The following is a 23,515-nucleotide window of genomic DNA, read 5'->3' on the forward strand; positions in this document are numbered from 1 at the left end:
GAGAGAGACTGTCTGAAGTGTCCCATGGGGAATTTGGGCATTTTAGGTATTCCAGACATACTGCAAGAGCATATTGCACCCTCTACTGGAGTGTTGTTAATAGTCAGAGTGGTGTTAAAGGTCAGATTCCAAGAAGGCCACTCTACCTCCTCTCTAGTTACTGGACAGCCACAGGTTTAAACCTCACAATAGCAAATAATGCATCCTGCAAAAGCAATCTGCCCTGTTTGGAGTGTCCTTGGGTATAGAATTGCCTGCCTGTTCAGCAGTAGCCTCGGAAACCCATGCATTTTTTTTTTGTTTCAAAAGAAAAAAAGCCTGGGAGAACCTTGCAGGAACGCTGGTCTTAGGACCTTGTTATCTCCTAACCAATCAGAGTGCTCCAAACCCAGGCGCTGGAATCCAGCGCCTGGGTTTGGCTCCGCCCTTCAAGACCATCGATTGGGCTCGTTCTTTCAGTCTAGTTCAGCAGTTGATAAATGGACAATGGGGCAAATGGTGATTATTCTGTCTGTTCAGAGAGTAGTTAAAAAAGGCAAAGCCAACAAGTGCAGCCATGATTCAGTTACATAGTTTCTACACTTTCTGTAAAGAATAAAGAACAATTCATTTACCAGACCTTTCATCGCATGGCCTTCTCTGTAAACAAGACAGACGCCTGATTTATGCTTCAGCGACAAAGTGTCAAATTAGAAGTAAACGCGATGCATCAACACTGCATCACTGACCCCAATGGAAACAAGCCATAGCCTTTCTTGGGTTTAAAATCCTCTTAGCAGACCTTGTATTGAATCACAACACTGATTATGCCTTTAACAACTTACTCTGACATCCTGCGAGGAACACCTCTACTCCAATGTCTCCATAGTCCCTCTGGATCTGGTGACAAAAACAGAGACACAACATTTCACACTGTTAGGTTACTGTAGTGATTGAACTGAGCTTGAATGAATGCATGAGGTCAAAAAAGAGAGGGAGAGAGAGAGAGAGAGAGAGAGAGAGAGAGAGAGAGAGACAGAGAGAGAGAGAGAGTGAGTGAGTGAGTGAGAGAGTTAAAGGCACAGAAAGAATAGCCAAGGCACAAAGGGAGAGAGAATAAAGATATTGAAATATTCAGGAAGATGTGTGATTCAGGTGTGTGTGTGTGTGTGTGTGTGTGTGTGTGTGTGTGTGTGTGTGTGTGTGTGTGTGTGTGTGTGTGTGTGTGTGTGTGTGTGTGTGTGTGTGTGTGTGTGTGTGTGTGCTTGCGTGCATGTGAGTCTCACATTGCACAGCGTCTTTACTGCAACAGTATCCAGGAAGTTAACGGGGCTGAGGTCAAGGATGATCGCCCTGGGGAGGGAGGGGTCACGCTGCTCTTCTACCTCTATGATGCTGTTTTGAGCCCTCGTCTCTTTCTCGTCCTTCTGGACAGGAGGAGATGTGACATGGCAAATTTAGATTTCATATAGACTGGGATCAACTTGGTTCTAGAGCTGGGGTCTAGAGCGTATATAACTTCGCATCACCATTCGGGCGGAAACCAAGAACGCATGTGCTCCTCCAAAATGATCTCCCTCGTCCAAACGTGTCATCATTTGTTTTGTTTGGTATAATAATTTTGTTTTGTCATATCCATGTTTTATTCCAACTCTTAGCGCGACTGGTGAGACTAGAGTCACTAGACTACTCGATTCGGCATTCATGTGGGGGAATAACAACAGCCCAGCACCAACTGGACATAACCGGAAACCATTTAGAAATCCTAGAGTAGGCGTGGCAAAGACCACTTTCCGCCATGTGGAAAAGGCTGGTGACGTGAGGTTAGATTTCATATGGACAAAATGTTTACATTTTCATCATATCATGAGAAGTGTAAGTTGCAGGTTATATTTTAGAATAATGTTACCAGCTCCTGTCCATCCTTCTTGGCAGCTTTCTTAGCTTCCTTGGCCTCTTTCTTCTCATGCCGCTTCCTCTTGGCCTCCAGTTTCTTCTTGGCTGACAGGATCTTGGTGATGTCTATGCCAGCCTGAAACAACACAACACTTCATAACAGATCGCATCTCAGTACAACACAACACAACACAACACAACACAACACAACACAACACAACACAACACAACACAACACAACACAACACAACACAACACAACACAACACAACACAACACAACACAACACAACACAGCCCAGCCCAGCCCAGCCCAGCCCAGCCCAGCACACAAAACTAAACTAAACTAAACTAAACTAAACTAAACTAAACTAAACTAAACTAAACTAAACTAAACTAAACTAAACTAAACTAAAGCACGTCGCGGGTTCGAGTCCCCATCCCGAAGGCCTTTGCTGCATGTCACTCCCCATCTCTCGCAAACCATTTCCTTTTAGCCTACTGTCCTGTCAATAATAAAGGCAAAAAAAAAAGAGAGAAATTTGATGTCTCCACGGTACCTAAACTAGAGAAAATAGACGTTTAAACTAGTGAAAATAGCTGATCTACAAGCTCGCAACGCAACGTGATGCAATGTGTTGTGAGTTTGCAAACATGGGTCCTGACCCAGTGTTTGGGAAACACTGCGCTAGACCCCTGGGAGATGGGGATTGCTGAGCTGGAGTACAACACCTACCATCAGCTCCTAGTACATAACACACATCTTAGTTAACCAAGCCATGCAACTCATACGCTGAGTAAGTGGTGCCTGGGATCAAACCCAGACCCTTGTGGTCCTAAGGTAAGTGCTCTACAGACTGAGCTAACTGAGAGGGTGAGTGTTTTGCATTGCTTTGTCGTCAGAGGTCCACCCATCCGCCCTCCCATTACCCAATTTTAATATAGGATTTCAATGTGGTATTTGTGAAACATTTGCAAAATGTGCAGTAGACTCACTCTAATCTGCCAGTTTAGTGTGAGTGTTGCAAGCTGTATGCATTTTATATCAAACCAATGAAAAGAACCAGTCACAGTTTTATCTAAATAGACTGCTGTTAGAGAGGGTAGAGAGTTCTGAAAAAGTGTGCTTTTAACCAATTGTAAAAACCACTAATTGTGTATCAGAGGTTGCTGGTAAACACTGGTGACACAATGACATGAGTACGTAAGTAGGGCGTTCACATGACCGCTGGCAGGCACTTTGCATTCTACATTCTGACGTTGAAGCAGCTAGCCAACACAAGCGGTTGAGTTAAGTTATTGATGTCTCATCTTACTGTAGGAAATAGTTTACACCAAGGGCCTGTACCACACCATATCAACCACGCAAAACAAGGCAAACGACCGAGTCAAGTGAGAGCTGATAATAAAGTACAGTATTGTCGTAGTGTAGTAGTAAAGATTGCAGTAAAATCCAGAGTGTTAATTCATTTTACACTTTCAGTGTTACATTTACTCTCTTGGTTTCGCTGTGTGAATAATTAGTCTTTAGTCTGGCTTCTATTCAAGTGATACTTAATAAATCTTGATTTTAGATCAAAAGAGCAAACCTGACATTGACACTTAAATGGGACTAAGAAACATTAGAAGGCAATGACATCCACGTATATTTATCTCACTCCCTCGTACCCTTCCCTTGCGCTCACTCTTATAATTCCTCCCTCCTCTCTGTCCTTCCTTATTCCTTTCACTTTATATGTAACTTCTTCCATTGCTCGATTGTGCCTCAGTGGGTGCATCCCATGTCTCTAAATTTAAACCTTGTTTCCTTCACTTGCACCTCACATAAAAAAAAATAATAATAAGAATGGATGGTCATGTAAGAACAGGAGCGGAGAGGAGAGGGCATAGTTTTGCAGAAGGAAGGACGGCCCTAAAGTCTTTGCATTGGTTCTGTGAAGCTGAACTTCCTAATTGTTTCCACTTAGTTTTAATTTGAATTTAGATGTCATCAGACGTATCAGTAGGTGGACATCTCTGATCGTCTGGCTACGCAAGACTGAGAGAGGGATGACATTTATTTGAGCAATGCCTGTCAACGTAGTGATGTACATAGTGACAATAGCAGGTCAGTTATGAATGTGTCACTGATTCAGTGTTAACTGCCGAGGTGATCTCATGGAAAACATTACAGGCCAATTATTGCTGGGATAGAGTGACATATTTCTATTTTGAGAGAAAGACAGAAACATGGAGATAGAATGTATATGTGTGTGAGTGAATTTGTAGACTTCATTTATGTACAGTGTGTTATGTACAATGTGCGTAATATATGTGTTCTCACCTTCTCTGCCAAGGCATCTTGGTACATCTCAGCATTGGCAAAATAGAGTGTGGCAGAGGAACGGAAGATAATCAACCCTGGCACCGGTTTTACCTGAAACAGATCGATCAATCAATCAATCAATCAATCAATCATTCAATCCATCAATCATTCAATCCATCCATCTATCCATAAGAAACAATTTTTATATTCCTTTGTAGTATTCCTGCTCTCTATATATATGGAAGTGAATAAGATAATACATCAGTACTGCGTAGGCCTGGATCGGCAGAGTCAGAAGTTGAAACCCCCCATAGAAGGCTGAACACTCACAGTGCTTATACAGTATAGATCTATAAGTACAGGGTTGGTCTAAGTACCTGATTATAGTCCTCCACGGGCCTGTAAATGTCAGTGTCTGGAACCTTTCCCAGAAGGGAGTACTTCGGTCTGACATACACACACACAAACACATATATGCAGAGAAATAGTCAGTGCACAGTCTCACACACTCACACAGTCTCTCTCACACACACACACACACACACACACACACACACACACACACACACACACACACACACACACACACACACACACACACACACACACACACACACACACACACACACACACACACACACACACACACACACACACACACACACACACACACACCATGGGTATTAGCAGATTGTAATAGGTGTGGTTAAACACTGTCACTGTGTGGTCACTAAATGTAGATAAATGTTAGACATGACCACAAACCACACCAACTACAGGGCTTACTATTTCAGTGGGAAAAATATGTCTGCGATGAGTGTATGTGTATGCGAGTGTGTGTGCATACGTGCGTGTGTGAGAACCCCTCTCTCCACTTTCCTTCCTACCACAAGCAAGTACTGAACTGTTCTGTAGTGATTGGATGATCGTTGCATTCAAACAGCTTCAACAAAATCAATTCCTGCATGTCTTCACTGTACAGTACATACTGGCAATAAAGTGTGTTTCTGTGAGTTATGAGTGTGTGCGTGTGCGTGTGCGTGTGTGTGTGTGCGCGCGTGCGTGCGTGTGCTTACAGCTGTGTTCTGAAGATGACAGTGAGAATGGAGAAGCCAATGGAAGCAGCCAATCCCAGGTCAACGTTGAACAATACTGTCAGGATAAACGTAGCAATCCACACCAACTACAGAGAGAGACAGAGAGTGTCAGTCAGAGAGACAGAGAGTGTCAGTCAGAGAGACAGAGGGAGGGGAGGTGGCAGAGAGATCGAGAGGGACAGAAGAGGAGATGGAGAGAAAAAGTTATTGATCAAAATCCAGTTTCAGAATCCATTTTATTGTCACATCACAGGTTTACAGGTGTAAATCAGAGGGTGAAATTAGTTTTCGTGCAAGCTCTATCATTTACGTATATATTGATATGGATAATGGAGATAATGGATAATAGAACACGTGTGTGTGTGTGTGTGTGTGTGTGTGTGTGTGTGTGTGTGTGTGTGTGTGTGTGTGTGTGTGTGTGTGTGTGTGTGTGTGTGTGTGTGTGTGTGTGTGTGTGTACGTTGCAGCCAAAAGGAAAATATACAGGACATAAATGGATGAATAAATGAGAAAACAGGATATACAGAATATACATTTATGCTGCATAAGGATGACCAACATACACCTCAGTATCGCATTGAAGGTGCAACTCTAAATTATACTGTATATATTATATGCTAGACTGTGTTCATGCTCGTCAATTATACCTGGGTATGTCTTGATGCTGTTTTGTGAACACCTATAAGGTTATTTAAATGTTCTACACTTAATAAAATTGTATAACTGTGTTATGACTTTTATTACCTTATAGTATACCATTTGTATTATTTACTGTATGTAACATTTCACTGCAGATACATGTATGAGCATGTGACAAAAAACGTGTGAAAACGTTAATCTACTCGCCATGTCCACTTTGTTGCGCCTCCAGAGGTCAGGGATGTCCATGAACTGTTTCAACATTCCATGAAGGTTCACATAGATGATGGCTGCCAACACCGCCTGCACGACACAAACACTACAGTACTGTAACTAACTATACTACATGTAGACACACACACACGCGCGCGCGCTCGCACACACGCACACACGCACACGCACACACACACACAACAGTACCTTGGCACTGACAGTGCTGTAACTAACTATACTGCATGTAGACACACACACACACGCACGCACACACACACACACACACACACACACACACACACACACACACACACACACACACACACACACACACACACACACACACACACACACACGCGCGCGCGCACACGCACACACAAACAGTTACTAACTATACTACATATAGACCCAAATGTATGTACATGCACAGCCGCACACAAACGCATGTTCTTTTGGAGAACACATACACAAGTACATAACACGTACAGTACACACGCATGCACGCGCACACACACCTACAGTACCTTGGGCAGATCTTCAAAGAGAGCTCCAATCCACAGTGTGATGAAAAGGATAACTATTGCTGATAGAGCCCCAGCCACCTAGAGAGAGAGAGAGAGAGAGAGAGAGAGAGAGAGAGAGAGAGAGAGAGAGAGAGAGAGGGTACAGAAATAATAGCCAAGGCACAAAGGGAGACAAAACCACAGCTGGCCAGTGATCATCATTATCAGTGAAATGATGCATGAGAGATGGGACATGATTAGATGAAGCCTCTTATAATGTTATTGCTTCTACCATACATTCACTACACTCCTGTCTTCTCACTCTCTCCTCTCATCTCATTGTAGATAATAGGTCCTGGCTGATGAATGATCATGCCAGGCCAAATCCGTTTAGGCTCTCTGTGAGTCTGTGTTTGTGTGATGTCAAAATTTCTAAATCGATCCTCTAAGTGTTTTTTATAACCCCACTTATCAGAATAACGTTGAGTACTGCACCCCCCTCTTTTTCCCCCTTCTTAAATCCATTTAACCTCTGTGGGTACAGTCTGCAACCAGAGGAACTCTTTATAATGTCAAGATGAACTACAGTACAAGCTCCAGATGAAAGTGAAAACATTTCTCACCATGGAAACCTGATAAAATTCTAATTTCTTTCTCTTGTTCAGAAGAGGAGGAGCTTTAAACTTGTAAGCTTGTAAACTACAGTATTATCCCGTAACATGCTGATGTTACAGGTGGGTGTTTTTCTGCAAGGCATTGCATCAGGGGTGGTCAGTTATGTAATTCATCCATCCTTCCATCTTTCCTTCTACCCTTCATGCTTAACTTCTTTCCTTAACACCTTTAACACCACTGCCCATATATACCTGAGTTTTCCCTCCCGTAGTAACCTGAACCATGGAGCGAGACATGGAACAGCTGATGGAAAAGCACTGGAACACTGCGCCGATGGTATTACTGAGACCCAGGGCAATCAGCTCCTAGATTAGATTAGATTAGACAAGATTAGATGCCATTTATTATCCACAATGGAAAATGATCTTGATTTAGGGAAATCAGATCCTAAAAGAAGAACATACCACAGTTAGGAGTTGAAATCCTGTGCTTTGCAGATGTAGCACATGGATGCAACCAATGGAGACTTATTTCCTACCTGGTCTGTGTCTAGCTTATTTATACAGCATGTGTATTGTACATGGTCCTGCCATAAGGGCATAGCAGTGGGGGACATTTTGTGGTGCCACAGATCGAAAGCCCATTACTTTTTCCCCATAGAGATTTCCCAAAATATTTATATTAATTATGTTAAGCCTGGAACCAAGCCATCCAGGCTCCTCGTGAATCATGACCATAAAACATTTGATTCAAATGTGTGTCAAAAAATGTTTGAATAGCTAACAATATGATATACTATATATTTTATAAATAAATAGGGTGTCAAATTCCCTTTTCATGCACATATGCCCCCCTTTTCTGTACCATATAATCACTTCTCATTCATAATGTTATTATGGGTCTATAGAGTATGATGAACAGGAACTGGGGCTTTTAGACAACAGCAAAACAAAATGGACATTGTAATATATTTATTTAACAAGACAAAGAGTCTAAATGCCCCTCTTGCAGCCCATAGAAGCCTAGCCATGGTTCACATGACGCTTGTCTGTCACAAGCGTCATGGAACCACTTGTTCCTGGTTTGCGAATCTTTAGCGGCGCTAGCCGCTCTATACCTGGTATAGAGCGGATCCTTCTCTATACCTGACTTTGTCCGTGTTCACCGTCAACGTTCTGATTGGTCAGACCCGTCAACGTTCTGATTGGTCAGACCCGTCAACGTTCTGATTGGTCAGACCCGTCAACAAAGTGATTGGTCAAGCTTCACGTGACACATGGCTATAAACACATATCGATGACATAATGTATCAAAGGCGCCGCTACCTTCACACTGGGTGTGATTTTTTACATTTACAACTGCTACATCTACATAAACGTTCAGATTTCAAATATAAAGTGCTGACCCCCAAGCCACGGATGCACCGGTCTAAGTACCTGTATCTTCCGTATTGTTCAATAAAAAGCTTTTTAATCCGATCGCCGGCCATTTTCTCCGAATTCTCTCCAATGCTTTCAACTACGCGACCCCATCTGTTGGGAGGTGTATTGCACTCTGATACATTATAAAAAATAAAATAGAAAACGTGCAAACCAGGAAGTTTGTGGTTCCATGACTGTCATGGTGTGACAGTCATGTTTCAGGGCTACTAGAAGCCATGCTGCTCCTCATACCCAACCAGGCCATAGTAGTTTGAGCCAAGTGACACTGCCATCCTTAGAGCCCCCCATTTTCACTAGCAGGTCTGAGAGTTAAAAAAATTAAACAATCCATGGTCACACTTTGGCCTGAGGGTGGAGCTAGAGGAATGGCCATGGGGTCACCATACTCAGAAAACACCATCCTCAATAACATATTAGTGTACCTATAAGTATCTACACATTGTAGCTGCATTGTAGGAGGCCATGTGAACAGAATGAAAACATCCACCTAAACTTTCTTCTTTCTCTCCACCCTCCCTCCCTTTCTTCCAGCCTTCCTCCTCCAGTCCTACCTGGTTGCTGTCCACCTTGTATCCGTATTTCAGTGCGAAGATTCGTCCAAGAGAGATGGCCATGCCGTAGCCGACCACGGCGATAGCGAAGGCATCACCAATCACCTGACCAAACAGAGGGACTGCTGGGAAGACAGGTGGCTGGAGACTGGAGGAAGGTGGGGAAAATATGATGATTGATTCATTATGATTAGACAAGTAGACAACAGCAAGTTTGTCAGTTCTAATCCGAAAGTTGCCTGTTGGTGGTCAAAATGCTTGACGCTAAACACATAATCCTGCTGACCTGGGATAACATTTTACAAGAGTTTTCTCTCTTGTGCCTCACCTATATCAATATGTTCCTTAACCTATTAAAAGGATCCCTGGCTAATAAGCCAAATATGCCCTAATGCATTATAATTCCTCTATAACTAAAATTAAAAACACCATAAATATTTTTGTTATTTTAGAAATAGTGCATCTTTTACTCAAGCGGGACAATGCCCTGCTTGAGTAAATGTCAAGCGATGATTGATGATCATCAATCATCGTCACTTGTTGATGATGTCACTTGTCCACCTGTGGTCCAGCCCTATGGAATTTATGGAATGCATGTGCAAATAAAAAACAACTTAATACTTCCTAAGGTTAATATGAGCATCAAAACAACATTTTAAATATGTTTTATTTGCACATGAAATTCATTTTAGTTATAGAGGTGAATTATAATGTATTAAGGCATATTTGGCTTATTAGCCAGGGATCCTTTTAAAACCGGGAAAGCATCTGTGTCATTTTAGACTTTTGCGTTGGCGTTGGCTATTCAAAAATAGCAGATATACAAGCAGTTATACATCTGCTATATTTGAAGATTTGTGTGTGTGTGTGTGTGTGTGTGTGTGTGTGTGTGTGTGTGTGTGTGTGTGTGTGTGTGTGTGTGTGTGTGTGTGTGTGTGTGTGTGTGTGTGTGTGTGTGTGTGTGTGTGTCTCACCCTGATGGAATCTCCCCCACCACATCAATTCCATACTTAACATCCAGGTTGACCTGCCAGGAGATTACTGTGCCAATGATGATCTAGAGAGAGAGAGAGCGAGAGAGAGAAAGAGAGAGAGAGGGGAGACAGGGAGAGAGAGAGAGAGAGGGGGGGGGGGTTGAGATTAGAGTAAGTGCGGGTAAAGTTTATCAGAGTTTATTAGAATTAATAATGACCTTGATGTATGACTTTAATAAAATTATACATGTGTTTGTGCATGCATCGATACATGTACTATGTGTGTGAGACCAAGAATGTGTGTGCATAATGCAGTGTGTGTATGTGATGTGCACTTACAGCCAGCAGCTCTACAGGAATAGGCACAGGTAGTTTTTTACCCAGGTAGATGTTGAGCTCCTTTACAAGGATGAGACCCACTATAGAAACAATGCTGACCACCAGAGTACCAATGTTAGTCTCTGGCAGTAGATAACACACCTCCAACACGGTCTGAAGACACACACACACACACACACACACACACACACACACACACACACACACACACACACACACACACACACACACACACACACACACACACACACACAGAATAAGGGAGAGAGAGCAATGGAGAGTCAGTGATGAATGTGATAAAGTGACTGTGTGATTATAAACATTTACAGAAACAAACAGCAACTAAAGATTAATTGATTCAGGTAAAAGATGGTCAAATAAAAACCATGAGAAAACTCTTTGCAGCACTATTCACCTTCCATTAGAGGGTGGTATTTTTGCAGTGTGCATTAACCCTAGAACACTAACCAGGGGTGAATTTCACCCAAACAATTGTAATTATGTGATTTTCATAATGTTGCTGATGTGGGGGGGGGGGGGGGGGGGGGCGGGGGTTTGTTTCCCTGCCCCCATCCCTGTCTTTTTTCTACAGGGTGGTCTTCGGGTGAATTTCACCCATGGTTAGTGTTAGAGGGTAAAACAAAAATCCCATACTCCCACAATGGTCAGCTGATGCAATTAGACTGTAACTTCCCTGGACAAGGCTCACATGTCCCAAGAATGGGTGGACCAAAGGAAAAGTTCCCAGCTCCATTCTTTTTTTTTTAAATACCCACTTTTTTCCCCCACGATATATTTTTCAAAATTTCATGTTGAAATATTAAAGAGGAGTACCTCAATTTGTCATGTATTGTTGTACTTTAATATATTTGAGAAATCGTTTTTATGGAATTTATTATATCGGGTAAAATATACCCATGGTTAGTGTTAGTGTGACTATTTTCATTTTAGTGTTCTAGGGTTAAGGGTGTCTGACTGTGAAAGCTGAGTGAATTAGCCTGTTTATACATACAGTATGCATACTGTATACACTGCACACTGTATATTTTGTATTTCAGCTATGTATGCATGTAAACGTATATGGCTACACGCACATGCATGCTTGTTCAGTGTTAGATAATGTGTCTTACATTTTGCAGTGTGCATTGTTTAGTAGGCTACACAGTACAATCCTTAGTGTTAAAGGTGCTATAGACAACATTAAGCCACTAGATGTCTCACTAATAAATCACTACACCTCATGCAGTTTGCATTGTCTCTTAAGGGAAGAAAAGGACATAATCATTTTATACAGGGAAAGTAATACTTTTATTTAGCACCTTTTTAAAAGCTCTGTGAATGTACTATTTTATTTTTGGTATACCTTAATGTTATCAATATTACCCTTAATTTATTCATTTGTAACTCCCAGAGTTAAATTACGGAATATTGTACAGTGAATGTGTGCATTTGTGTGTGTGTTTGTGTGAGTGTGTGCGTCTTACATATATTAGTGAGAACGGTCCATTGTATCTGTCTGGGCTGATACCGAAGGTGTATTTGAGCTGGGAGACGATGACATGCATAGCAGCACCTGTGGTGTAACCTCGGACCAGAGGTTCAGACAGATAGGTCACCACGAAACCAAAATGCACCAAGCCCAGCACGATCTATAGGAAGACCATAGATAGACGTGGAGATATGTCTTCAGTAATGATCTCTACACATGTGGGTTCAAATCCCATCCTTGTTGATGATTACATATGTATTTAACCGCGGTACACTACAAGACATCTTAATATGGGTTTTAAAGATCATTTCAGGATTCGGGAGCTGTACTTCAGTGGTATAATTGGGTGACACAGGAGCTGGAGAAGAAAGATCCCATCCTTGCCAACGTCATATATCAACGGTGGAGCAAATAAGCCATCCTAAATTGGGCAGTATTTCAGGGTTTGGGAATTGTACCGTAATAGCAGGGTGGCACTGCTGGAAGAACAAAATCACAAACATGGTCTTTAAGGCGATAGACTAGCCTACTCATCCATTGTGCTTTCCATGTGTGGGATCGAATCCCATCCTCGTGGATCGGCCATGCAAATCTTAGCCAATCAGGATGGAATATGAAATATGAATTGGACAGATCCATCTTGATCACATAACTATAGAGATAATGTGTACCGATTTGCGTGATGTTTGGACAAAATCTGTAGGAGTAATATAAAAAAATAAGTTTTGCAAAAATCTGCCTGATGGTGGCACTATAACAGGCCTATGTGAAAAACGTGGGCAACTGGTTCTGCTTTGGCCTCCAGGGAGTGTGGGAGCACAGTTTCACACTGGACAGGGGTGGAGACAATTAAAGTTATTTAATTTCAACAAATATGAAGAGCAGAAAAAGGGCGTCCCGCACACTGTCTTCACTTACAAAAATGTATATTAATAGGGATACAACGTTTCGGTCACTCGGACCTTCATCAGGCATGAAGAAGGTCCAGCAGTTTGCGAGACTAGCCCTGGACTTACAGACAGACAGCTAGCTTCCTACAGAACAACGACATAAAAATGCTTAAAGTTATATGAAAGTATTAAAGCAAAAGGAAAACAAAATCTCTGTTCTACACAATGTGTTTTGAGATTAGTGGTTCCCAACTGCTTTTACATTGTGACCTAAACAGTGCACTGACCATGAAGTCAATATATATTTAGGAACCGATCAGAACATCTCACGTTCCACTTTTGGTCAACAACAATTTGTTTCAAACAGCAGTATTTCTACTCCAAATTGAGCATATTTACCTGGAATAATCCAGATAGAAATGTGACCGCTGCAGCCACACGGACCCTCTCGTCATCCCGCGCTGTCACGTCAACTATACTGGAGTTGGATGAATTGTCCCATATCATGAAGTCAGAGTCTGGAGCCATCCGTTCAGTTACTGCTCCTATCATCACACTCATCACAGCATAAGTACCTATGGACAGACGGACAGACGGACAGACAGACAGATATTGAGACATACAGAAGGATAGAAATGGTGACAAACAGAAACAGAAATAGTTATTGAGACAGAAATATAAACAGACAGACACACAGGTATTGTAATGTACAGCAACGCCCCATCCCTAACATGCATGTCTTTTTGGTGTGGGAGGATACCTGAGCACCCGGGGCAAACCCACATGAACAGATAACCTGGAAAAATGTATCCTGCAAATGCTCAAAATACGACAGACTTTAAGTATAATAAAAGTGTTTATTACAAAATAGAAAAGGTGAGAGGAGGAAACATGAGTAAAGTATGCACCCCATGGAGGGATCTGGCTAAGAGAAGATTAGAAGACAGAATGATCCAAGACAGTCAGTCACTGAGCATAAAGGCATAACTGTTTGTCTAATTGCCCCAATGCACTCAGTTGTCAGGATTAGGTTGAGCCAAGTTATCTAAAAAAACATCAATCACGAGAGAGGAGTAAAGGAGAGCTCAAACCCCCCTTCTCTCGGGCCCTTGACCCTAAGTACAAAGTGGGCTTATTAAAGTGAATCTATCCTAGCAAAACATTACCTCACATAATTAGGAAACCACAGGTCAGTTTACCCCAAGCATTTTCATAACATCATTATAAAACAGTTTTTTTCACCATATCATCAGTACATACCGACTGAGATGTGTTTGGAGGTACCAAAGATGAAGTAGATGAGGACAGGGTAGAAAGACGAGTACAGACCAAAGACTGGAGGAACGGACGCTAGGAGGGCATACGCCATACCTGGAAGGACACAGCCAACAAGTCTAACAAACTGTAGCAGATCATAGGTCAAAGTTCAGTTTGTTACAATTGGTTACAGCAGAAATCCTTAATCGTGGAGAGCCGACAGGTTGCAGGCAGCTTTTGTGTTTGTAGTTATTACTTCCTCCTTATATTGTTGAAGGTGTAGAGGTGTGTTGGAAACTGCACCCTGTTGACCCTCCAAAGTCAGCCCATGGACCCCTGGAATCTTACACTGCAACTTACCCTGTGGCAGCTGCATAATCCCCACGCTGAGTCCAGAGATGAGGTCTCCGACGGCGTTGTCTCTGATGGAGTAACGAGGCAGCCAGGAGAGGACAGGAACACTGCCCAGAACACAGCTCTTCATCCTGGGGCCTGAACATCTAACACACACATGTAAGAGGGAGAAAGAGAGGAGAGAGGGTTAGAGCACTGACTGCACCTATAATATAGGTGACATATTATGTCACTACCCCCATCCTATGTGCATTGGTATACAGTCCACCTAAAACAAATACAATTTCACGGAATAATATTCTGACCTAGCATTTAATGGGGTCTTGCACCGATAAACTGTTGATTTTTAAAGGATTTTAACATTTATATTGTTTATATAGTTTCCCACAAAGACCTATGGTCAAAGACTTTTTACATATTTTGTACTTTTAATGTCATGCAATCAGTTGGCTTCTCTATTTCCAACATTGAAATGATTGATACTGGTGTCTCTGACCACCTTATGACTGTTTTTGCCCAGGACCACTTCCTCTTCCCACCACTACAACAGCCACACATTTCTCTAACTATTCATGCTCGCTCACTGACCTCAGATGTTCTTACCTCCTGCACTGACAATAGATCCCTTACCTGACAACATCCCATTGATAGCAGCCAACATAAGGCCGGCTAAAAAAGAACCACGAAAAGAAGCCACGGCACTCACGTGTGTGAACATACAATCCATCAAACTTTCATCTGCAGTTTTCCTCCCAGTGCAGAGAAAGCTTAGGATACTAACTTTGATCTCTCCCTTATGAAATATATGCTCCTTGGTTTCGGTTGTGTGCAAGTGATAATAACGATTCCCAAAACAATTGTCCTCAAAACCCCGCCATCAGTCGCTGGTTCAGAGCAAACCAAAATAGCAGATTTAAACAAACCAGAAATATGCCCTTCATAAAAAATGGGCCAAGTAAAATAAATAGATACTGGCCCATATTAGTACGACAACCGGCTGGCATTGTAAACAGACTAGTCAAGCCTGCCAGAGTCCCATCCTAGGCACTTCAAAGTGCAAGTACATCCAATAGTCACTCAACAACATTATAAATTCAGCAAGAATATGTGTTACAAAGTAGCAATACTTAGAAACAATATGAATATGCAAGCATACTTCCCCACCCTGTCCAGAGCATACAGAGGACATTACCTTATGGATTCTTTGACTTTGTCCGCCAGAGATGGCTTGTTCTCTGACTTCTCTGCTATCTTCTCCACGGCGTCTTCATCCAGGACATCTCTGTGGACGCTGTAGCCCACTCTTCTCCTCTCTGTCATGACTACCGACACGGGGGGAACTCTGAGGTGAAGGCAGAGGACAGACAACACATGGTACACATCGTATGGTACATGCTTTTGGTCATTTTAGCAATATTTGTATGTATATACTATAAATACAGTGTATGCATTCATTCATTTAAAGATAGATTTTGACGTTGAAAATGTTTGATGTAAGTTGTCTGCATGCAGTTGATTTGGGTTTTTTGCAAGTAAACATCAGATTTCAGAGCTGTAATACCAGTATTGATAGGTGAGTGGTGATAAATAATGTTAAAAAAATATGAACACAATATTTTTGACCTACTACCTCAATCGATATTGTGACACAATGTGTCACAATATATATGATACAATATACATTTTAGGACTCTAGGAAAAGTCTACATTTTTTTTTTTTTTTGCCATAACACGATATTACGATATGCAACATCACAGGCAATATCTAGTCTCACGATATCAAAAATCCAATTACCTCTTCCTGGCGTTAGTGTGTCAGCTGAATCCTCTATTGTCTGAAAGTACAGAGAGTCTCTTCCTTTCTATTCCTGTGTGGCTTTGGAGAGAAGCCCTGTGTCTACCAGAGTCAGACAAACAACCATATAAAACTCATTTACATTTTCACAAAGTAAACTACACCTCACTCTACTTTTGCTTTGTACTGATTTCCGCAGAGGAAGAGCCCAACATTCTCTTTCCCGCTACAGTTCTGACAGTTTGGAATAATGGATAATAGAATAGATTAGATGTTCCCTCAGTTCAGTGTCGAAGGCCATACACAGCAAAGGTACACCCCCGCTCCCCGCGGCTGTATAGTTAATACTGTCTGTGTGTACTAATGGTCCTTGTGCTTCAAATTGAATCTGAGGCGGGTCTCCTTCAGGTCCAAGTTGTTCCAAGTACTCAATTAATCTCAATTAAATGTACTCCTGCTCCTGCGTCCAGTTCTCAGGGCAAAATGCTCCTTGAGAGAAATCCGCAATAGTGAGGATCAAAAAATGCAATTCAGTGTCCAAATTGGAAGTCCATATTAAATCCTTTGATCCATGAAAAGGAAGTCCCCTGTGAATGCTGTCTGTCCTCTGCTCTGCTTCTCTGAAGTGTCCTTTATGAATGAGAGCGAGACAACTCCACGGTCCTAGTGGAGACCTTGAAGAGAAGTAGCTATAGGACCAGCTGTCATAAAGACAGGGGGGCAAAGTTCATATTAGTAGATTAGCTAGATAGTCACCCCTTAGTTACAGACAGATTGTGAGTTTAAACAGTTAGGCTTCAGTAAGAAACCGAAAACCAGATGTACAAACATCAACATTAATTCGGATGGCACGCTCATTGCAGAAAAGCTGGATGTGGCTAATCGCTTAAACGACTTCTTTACAACCATAGTCACCACACTGGTTAACATACTGGCCTCTCATTCTGGGTTTTATGGTGTAAAGCACATCCAAGCATTATAAAATCTAGGTGTACTGTACGCAAAGATGATTTTAAACTCACCATGGTGACAACTGATGATGTGTTTAAAGAACTGAGCACCCTACAACAAAACAAGGCCACTCAATATCCCCTCCAAATTTCTCGCAGCCGCCTCTATTGCTCTACTCATTGCCCACATAACAAACCTCCCCATCGGCCAGGGGCACGTCAAACAAGATTTCAAACTAGCGAGAGTGACCCCTCTGTATAACAAAGGAAGAAAATTAGACCCAGGCAACAACCATCTTGCTTGAAAAAAAAAACGAATCCAATCTGGCTTCAGAACTGTCCTCCCCTCTCCCAGTGAGCTGTGGCTCAGTGAGCTGTGGCTCACTGGGAGTTCTGTGGCTCAGCGCTCCTTCAGCGGCTGCTGAAGGAGCGCTAAAACAGTGAAACGCGCCGGTGAAGCGTAATTTTGTTCCGCGCTGCCCCTCCCCCCATGGGCCTTGTTCCGCGCAAAAGCAAAACTTCACTCAACTTAACTCAAAACAAACTGATCAGGTTACTACTTAACCTCACACCTACAGTAGGACTCACCTATCCCCTGCTCATTATGCTAGGGTAGGGTGGGATGGCTCAGGGTAGAGGACAGAGTACAGCAACTTGTAATGGGCCTGGCATGGTCTTCAAGATACTCAGATTCTCAGGGATCAGTGCCCATGTACCTGTCAAACTACTTCAATAACGTGAGACACACACAGGCAAAACACCAGAGGGAGCTACACTGATCTGATCTCGTTTAACCCAGATTCGGCACAACCATAGGGTTAAATTAGTCCTACTGTTATGCCACCAAAATGTGGAATGCCCTACAAAAAGACATCAAAAAGTGTGACTCCCTACCCTCCTTCAATAAGATCACCTGTCTGTAATTTACAACTGGTCCTAGAACCCCCACCCCCCCAAAAAAAGGAAAATGTTTTATTTACATATACGTTTATTGCTAATACTGTTGAGGATTTCTTGTATGTTATTGTATGTCTTTAAATGTCTTGATGAATTGAATACATGCAACTTTTTGTGTTATACATTTAGCATCATTGTATAATCGTACCACTGCACAATTTGCAAACTGTTAAGTATTCAATCAATCAATTAATCAGTCACCACTGTTTAATTTGACTGAATCTTTATCTTTTGTTATTAGTGATGGGCACGGCAGAAGTGTTTCATGCCAATGCTGCTCATAGAAATTTGAAATTACACTTGGGTACATGTTAGTTACATTACATACTGAATGTTCTCTGACCCCAAAATCCAGACAGGTACAGGAAGCCAGGCACCATTCCATGCATATAAGTACATGCAAACAGCCAGCCAGCCACAGACAGGTAGACAGACCGGCAGGACAGAGAGCTAGGCACATGGGAACAGACAAAGATGATGGACAGAGACACTTTGAGATAGACAGGCTGGCAGATTGACAGAGAGACAGACAGGCAGCTGGCAGAAAGACAGACACATGCCTGCAGTAAAGAGAGACAGGTCTGTATCGAAGGAGTCTTAAGCAACCCTTATCTGTGGTTGATTAGATTGTTCAGCTCTGTGTCTTTCTTCTTACACCAGGGTCAAAAAGATGGAAATGCTGAAGACCAAAACAGCCAGATAGGGATTAACTAATAACTTCTCTTAAAGGGTGTGTCTTGAGTTATACAGTACATGCACATGCATCGCGTCATGCACCGAAAATAGCAACGCTAAATAGCAATAGCTCACAACGCTTCACAGCATGATGCCATGCTGTGAACTGGTAGATCTGCTATTTTCAGTGCGCGACACGAGCGTGCAACTAAATATAAACCAGGCCCATTGTGCTGTGTCACAGTAATGACTGGTGCAAGCTACAGTAGTATAACATTCCGGTTCGTGCAGCAGGTTAGGACAGATGTCCTAGATGTAACTGTTAAAAGCCCTGCTTTTTGTTTAGGCAGGTTCTGCTTTATTTAGGTAGACAGAAAACGGAGGGGAAATGACCATAACAGTCTCCAGACAGAATCGAACCAGGGATCTGGTCAGCCACTGGCATGCCCATAAACACTTACTTTTAAATGCTGCACTTTTGTTCTACACTCAAGAAGATATTTTCTCTTTTCAGGTGCCTGAAGGTAACAGGAAATTGGCATGGTGAGTACTAGGTTATGTACTCATTGCATATGACTGTGTGTGGAAGGAGAGATATGCAGTGTGTCCTTCTATTGATCATGGATAGAAACCATCCTCTGCTAACACCGTTTTACAGTTTTATAGGTGGCAGTCAGGGTGAAGGTTAAATAGAGATTGTAAATAGAAGACTGTAATAATCCTAGTTGCCCCTGTGCCCTCTCAGCCAGTTGAGGTCTAATTACAGCATGGACTCTGACAACTCTATTGCAAAAACAAAAATGCAACAAAGAGAGGCACATGCAGTGCCTTGGTATAATGTCCTATCATAATTGTTAGTTTTTTCATATCTAGCATTCTTCTAAAAGCTAAATATCCAACTATGCTAAACCACCCACTGCATTGCTTCTACTAGCTCTTTTAAACAGTAAAGAGCCTGTTTGAATTTCTGGTTTCCTAGCGGTTCTCATTTATTTAGCTGAGTAACGGCAAAACCAAAATTTACAGTAGCCCTAAACAAACACACACACACACACACACACACACACACACACACACACACACACACACACACACACACACACACACACACACACACACACAAACAAGAAGATGGGAGAGGGTGGACTCTTATATGGCTCTGCAAGAACCCTTTTGTCATGTATGTATGTATGTAATGTCCTTCCGTTCAACTATAAATTATATAACTTTGAGGTCGTCCAGATTATTGTTGGCTCTAGCAGGAGTGATGGTAATATAGTTTACATAGCAATATGGTGTCAAGGGAATTGATAATAATAGATCAACAAAAGACCAGGTCATGGTGGACACATGCATGCATTTATTATGTCTCTGGTGGGGAACAGGGAGATCTTTTGGCAGGGACCAGATGGGTTTTCAATAATTCCAGATAACATACTACAGTATAAGGTGCTTGGTTTCCCTTCCCTAGGAGAGAACTACATTATCACTGCCCTGTGTGTCTGATGTAGCCATGGCTGGCCTGCAGCCATTTCTAAAAACCGGTGGTCACTAACCTTGGTGTCAAATTGGACAGCGATTTTAAGTTTGACAACAATTTAACAACAGATTAACTCTGTTGTTAAATCCAGCTTTTATCAGTTGAGGATTTTAGCCAAAGTCAAGTCTGCTGTAACCATTTCTGATTTTGAACGTCTTATCCATGCTTTTATCTCAACCCGGCTTGACTACTGTAATGCACGTTATGTTGGCGTTAGCCATGCCTGCTTGTCACGACTACAGTTAGTCCAAAACGCGGCCGCTCGCCTCTTATCAGGGGCACGGAAGTATGATCATATCTCCCCCATTCTTGCCTTCTTGCACTGGCTCCCTGTTCGTTACAGGATTCAGTTTAAGACTTTAATGTTTCTTTTTAAGTCTTTAAATGGGTTGGCACCATTGTACATATCGGAGCTTCTACCACCCAATAACTCTACAAGGGTCTTGAGGTCTACTGACCAGTCACCTCTTAAGGTCCCAGCAACAAAGCTGAAGACCCAGGGAGATCATTTTCCGCCATAGCGACCAAACTGTGGAATAAGCTTCCACCCTATGTTAAGAGTGTCTCAAACCCTGCCTGTGTTTAAATCACGTTTGAAAACTCACTTGTACTCCTTGGCGTTCGAAAATTCAGACTGAGAGTTGTTGTTCCACCAGGGATTGTGTCTATATGTTGTCCTGTTTACTGTGTATTGTTTTGCTCTTGTACAGTATATTCTAGTATATTTTGTTACTGTGTACAGCACTTTGGTTCAACACTGTTGTTTTAAATGTGCTCTATAAATAAAGTGGATTGGATTGGATTGTGTCTGATGTACTTCTCCCATGAAACTTTTAAAGCCTGATTTATACTACAATGTGTAGCGTGCCGAAAATACCTGATCTACAAGCTCACCGCAACGTAAAGTATGCTGTGTGTACAGAGAGAGAGAAAGAGAGAGAATTATTTACAAGAAAAAAATTAATAACGTCCTGTATCGCGCATGGTACAGCGTCATTTCTAATATTGCGTGTTTTACGACAGACATCGGAGATGCGTAGAGAATAGAATAGAACAGAAATAGGCCTATAGCTACTTTATTGATCCAAAAGGGAAATGACATACCCTCATCGAGAAAAACTAAGTAATAAGTATATGATTAGAAAACTTTACTCCTCAGAGCACAGGTCTCCGCCAGGCCAGGTAGTATAAGTCAATCTTAGACAATCAATGAAATATGAAAAATCAGACAGGTCCCTCTTGATGACATGACTATAGAGATAATGTGTACCGATTTTGGACACAATCTGTTGGAGTAATAGCAAAACATTTGTTTAGCAAAAATCGTTCTCCTGGTGGTGCCATAGCAGGCCACTGTGAAGTTTGACGGCAATCGGACATTGCTGCTTTCATGATTTGAGGCATTTTGTTCAAAACGAGCCACTGCTAAAAAATTTAGATGGCAATCTTAGCCAATCAGGATAGAATATGAAAAATCAGACTGATCCGTCTTGATCACATGACTATAGAGATAATGTGTAGTGATTTGCGTGATGTTTGGGCAAAATCTGTGTTGTGTAATGTAAAAAAAAAAATGTTTTGCAATAGCCTGGTGGCGCTATAAGAGGCCAATGTGAAAAATGTAGGGCAGAGGTTTTTCCTTTGCCTCTAGGGAGTGTGCGTGCAAAGTTTCACTTCGATCGGGCCAACGGTGCCGGAGGTTAGCTGTACACAGACGGACACACGGACACACACTCACATGCACGGATAGACGGACAGGGGCTAAAACATAGTCTTGGCTACGCCTTCGGCCTGGCGGAGACAATAAAAAAACATAAAAATGCATTGGAATAAAAACTATAAAAAGTATATTGCACATCTATATATTGCGTCTGTATATCACATCCTGGTGAAATATCTTGCACTGCTTGACCTCCTGTCACCGATCAGTCATATAGTCTGGAAACCACAACGATTTAGGACAGCTGATTTCAAGGAAGTTGTGTAGTGTAAACTGCAAATCGATATTACGACTATCTTCCGACTGTGGAAGTCATCCAGTGTGTAAGTACCTTAAGCTGCTTCCGTTTCTCCACCAGGTACTTCCCGGCTCTCGCCCCCCTTCTCGTAATCCTGATTACTCTTTTTCCCTTGAAAAAGAGTAATTCCTCCCGACTGAGTCAGCTGCGTTGGTACAACTGCATACTGGATTTAGGGATTATTACAGCATGCTATAGAGAACATAAGAACAACACAGTTTGTGTCTAGGCCTTTATTACAATGCTACTCAATAGATTTTATATCACAGCTAACTGCTAATAACAGCAGAAGTCTATGGAATGGCCTATGTATCTTTTGTCTACTGACTCTGTTTTTCTCCCAAGGGATAATAAAGGTATCTATCTATCTATCTATCCCTCATACCCAGACGAGTTGAACCAGTTTTTCCCAACTCATTTGACATTCAGAATGCAAAGGCAAACTTACAGTAGATACACTAGTGATAAACGTAATTTATGGGACACGCATATTCACACCCATGTTGACTGGATGTTAATGGATGTCTGTGTAAACATACAAGACTATCTACCTAGAATCCTGAGCTTTCACATGTAAATGGCCTGTCTTTTCATAGACTGCATGTCATGGGGCGGTTGATGGGGTGTGTGTGTGTGTGTGTGTGTGTGTGTGTGTGTGTGTGTGTGTGTGTGTGTGTGTGTGTGTGTGTGTGTGTGTGTGTGTGTGTGTCGTGTCGTGTCGTGTGTGTCGTGTCGTGTCAATTACAAGGTAATTGGCAATATTTGGGGTCGGAAACGTCACTCCCTAGATTGGGCATATCGAGCAAGATTATCCTCTAGTATGAGGGGTTCAAAGATCCAATCTTAAACCTCCATATGTTCACAGACGGTCTGTGACATCCCGATCATTTCCAAACATGTTTGATATTTATCTGGATGATCACTACTGTCCAAGTGAGACGACAAGGCGATGAGAGGACTTTTGACATGACGAGCAACCGGTCAAGACAACCTGACCTCAATCTGTTATGTGCATTGACCAGCTGAAACGTGTCAATAT

General features: G+C 42.1%; 1 protein-coding gene across 1 annotated transcript in view; it reads right to left on the bottom strand.

Moving 5' to 3' along the window:
• Positions 1-14,630, bottom strand: part of slc26a6.2 (solute carrier family 26 member 6, tandem duplicate 2) — a 19,647-nt gene extending 5,017 nt beyond the window's left edge. Inside the window, exons 1-16 of the mRNA XM_084068637.1 lie at positions 14,548-14,630; positions 14,191-14,301; positions 13,330-13,505; positions 12,036-12,200; positions 10,552-10,704; positions 10,213-10,295; positions 9,239-9,386; positions 7,497-7,610; positions 6,652-6,729; positions 6,122-6,217; positions 5,255-5,361; positions 4,556-4,625; positions 4,197-4,289; positions 1,889-2,011; positions 1,266-1,406; positions 825-879 (exon numbers count right to left, since the gene is read on the bottom strand). Of these exons, the coding sequence (XP_083924763.1) occupies positions 825-879; positions 1,266-1,406; positions 1,889-2,011; positions 4,197-4,289; positions 4,556-4,625; positions 5,255-5,361; positions 6,122-6,217; positions 6,652-6,729; positions 7,497-7,610; positions 9,239-9,386; positions 10,213-10,295; positions 10,552-10,704; positions 12,036-12,200; positions 13,330-13,505; positions 14,191-14,301; positions 14,548-14,563 (1,729 nt within the window). The 5' untranslated portion in view covers positions 14,564-14,630. The remainder of the gene's footprint in view (positions 1-824; positions 880-1,265; positions 1,407-1,888; positions 2,012-4,196; positions 4,290-4,555; positions 4,626-5,254; positions 5,362-6,121; positions 6,218-6,651; positions 6,730-7,496; positions 7,611-9,238; positions 9,387-10,212; positions 10,296-10,551; positions 10,705-12,035; positions 12,201-13,329; positions 13,506-14,190; positions 14,302-14,547) is intronic.
• Positions 14,631-23,515: the final 8,885 nt, after the last annotated feature.

This window comes from Gymnoscopelus microlampas (assembly GCF_963454915.1).
Source record: "Gymnoscopelus microlampas genome assembly, chromosome: 10".
Lineage (NCBI taxonomy): Eukaryota > Metazoa > Chordata > Actinopteri > Myctophiformes > Myctophidae > Gymnoscopelus > Gymnoscopelus microlampas.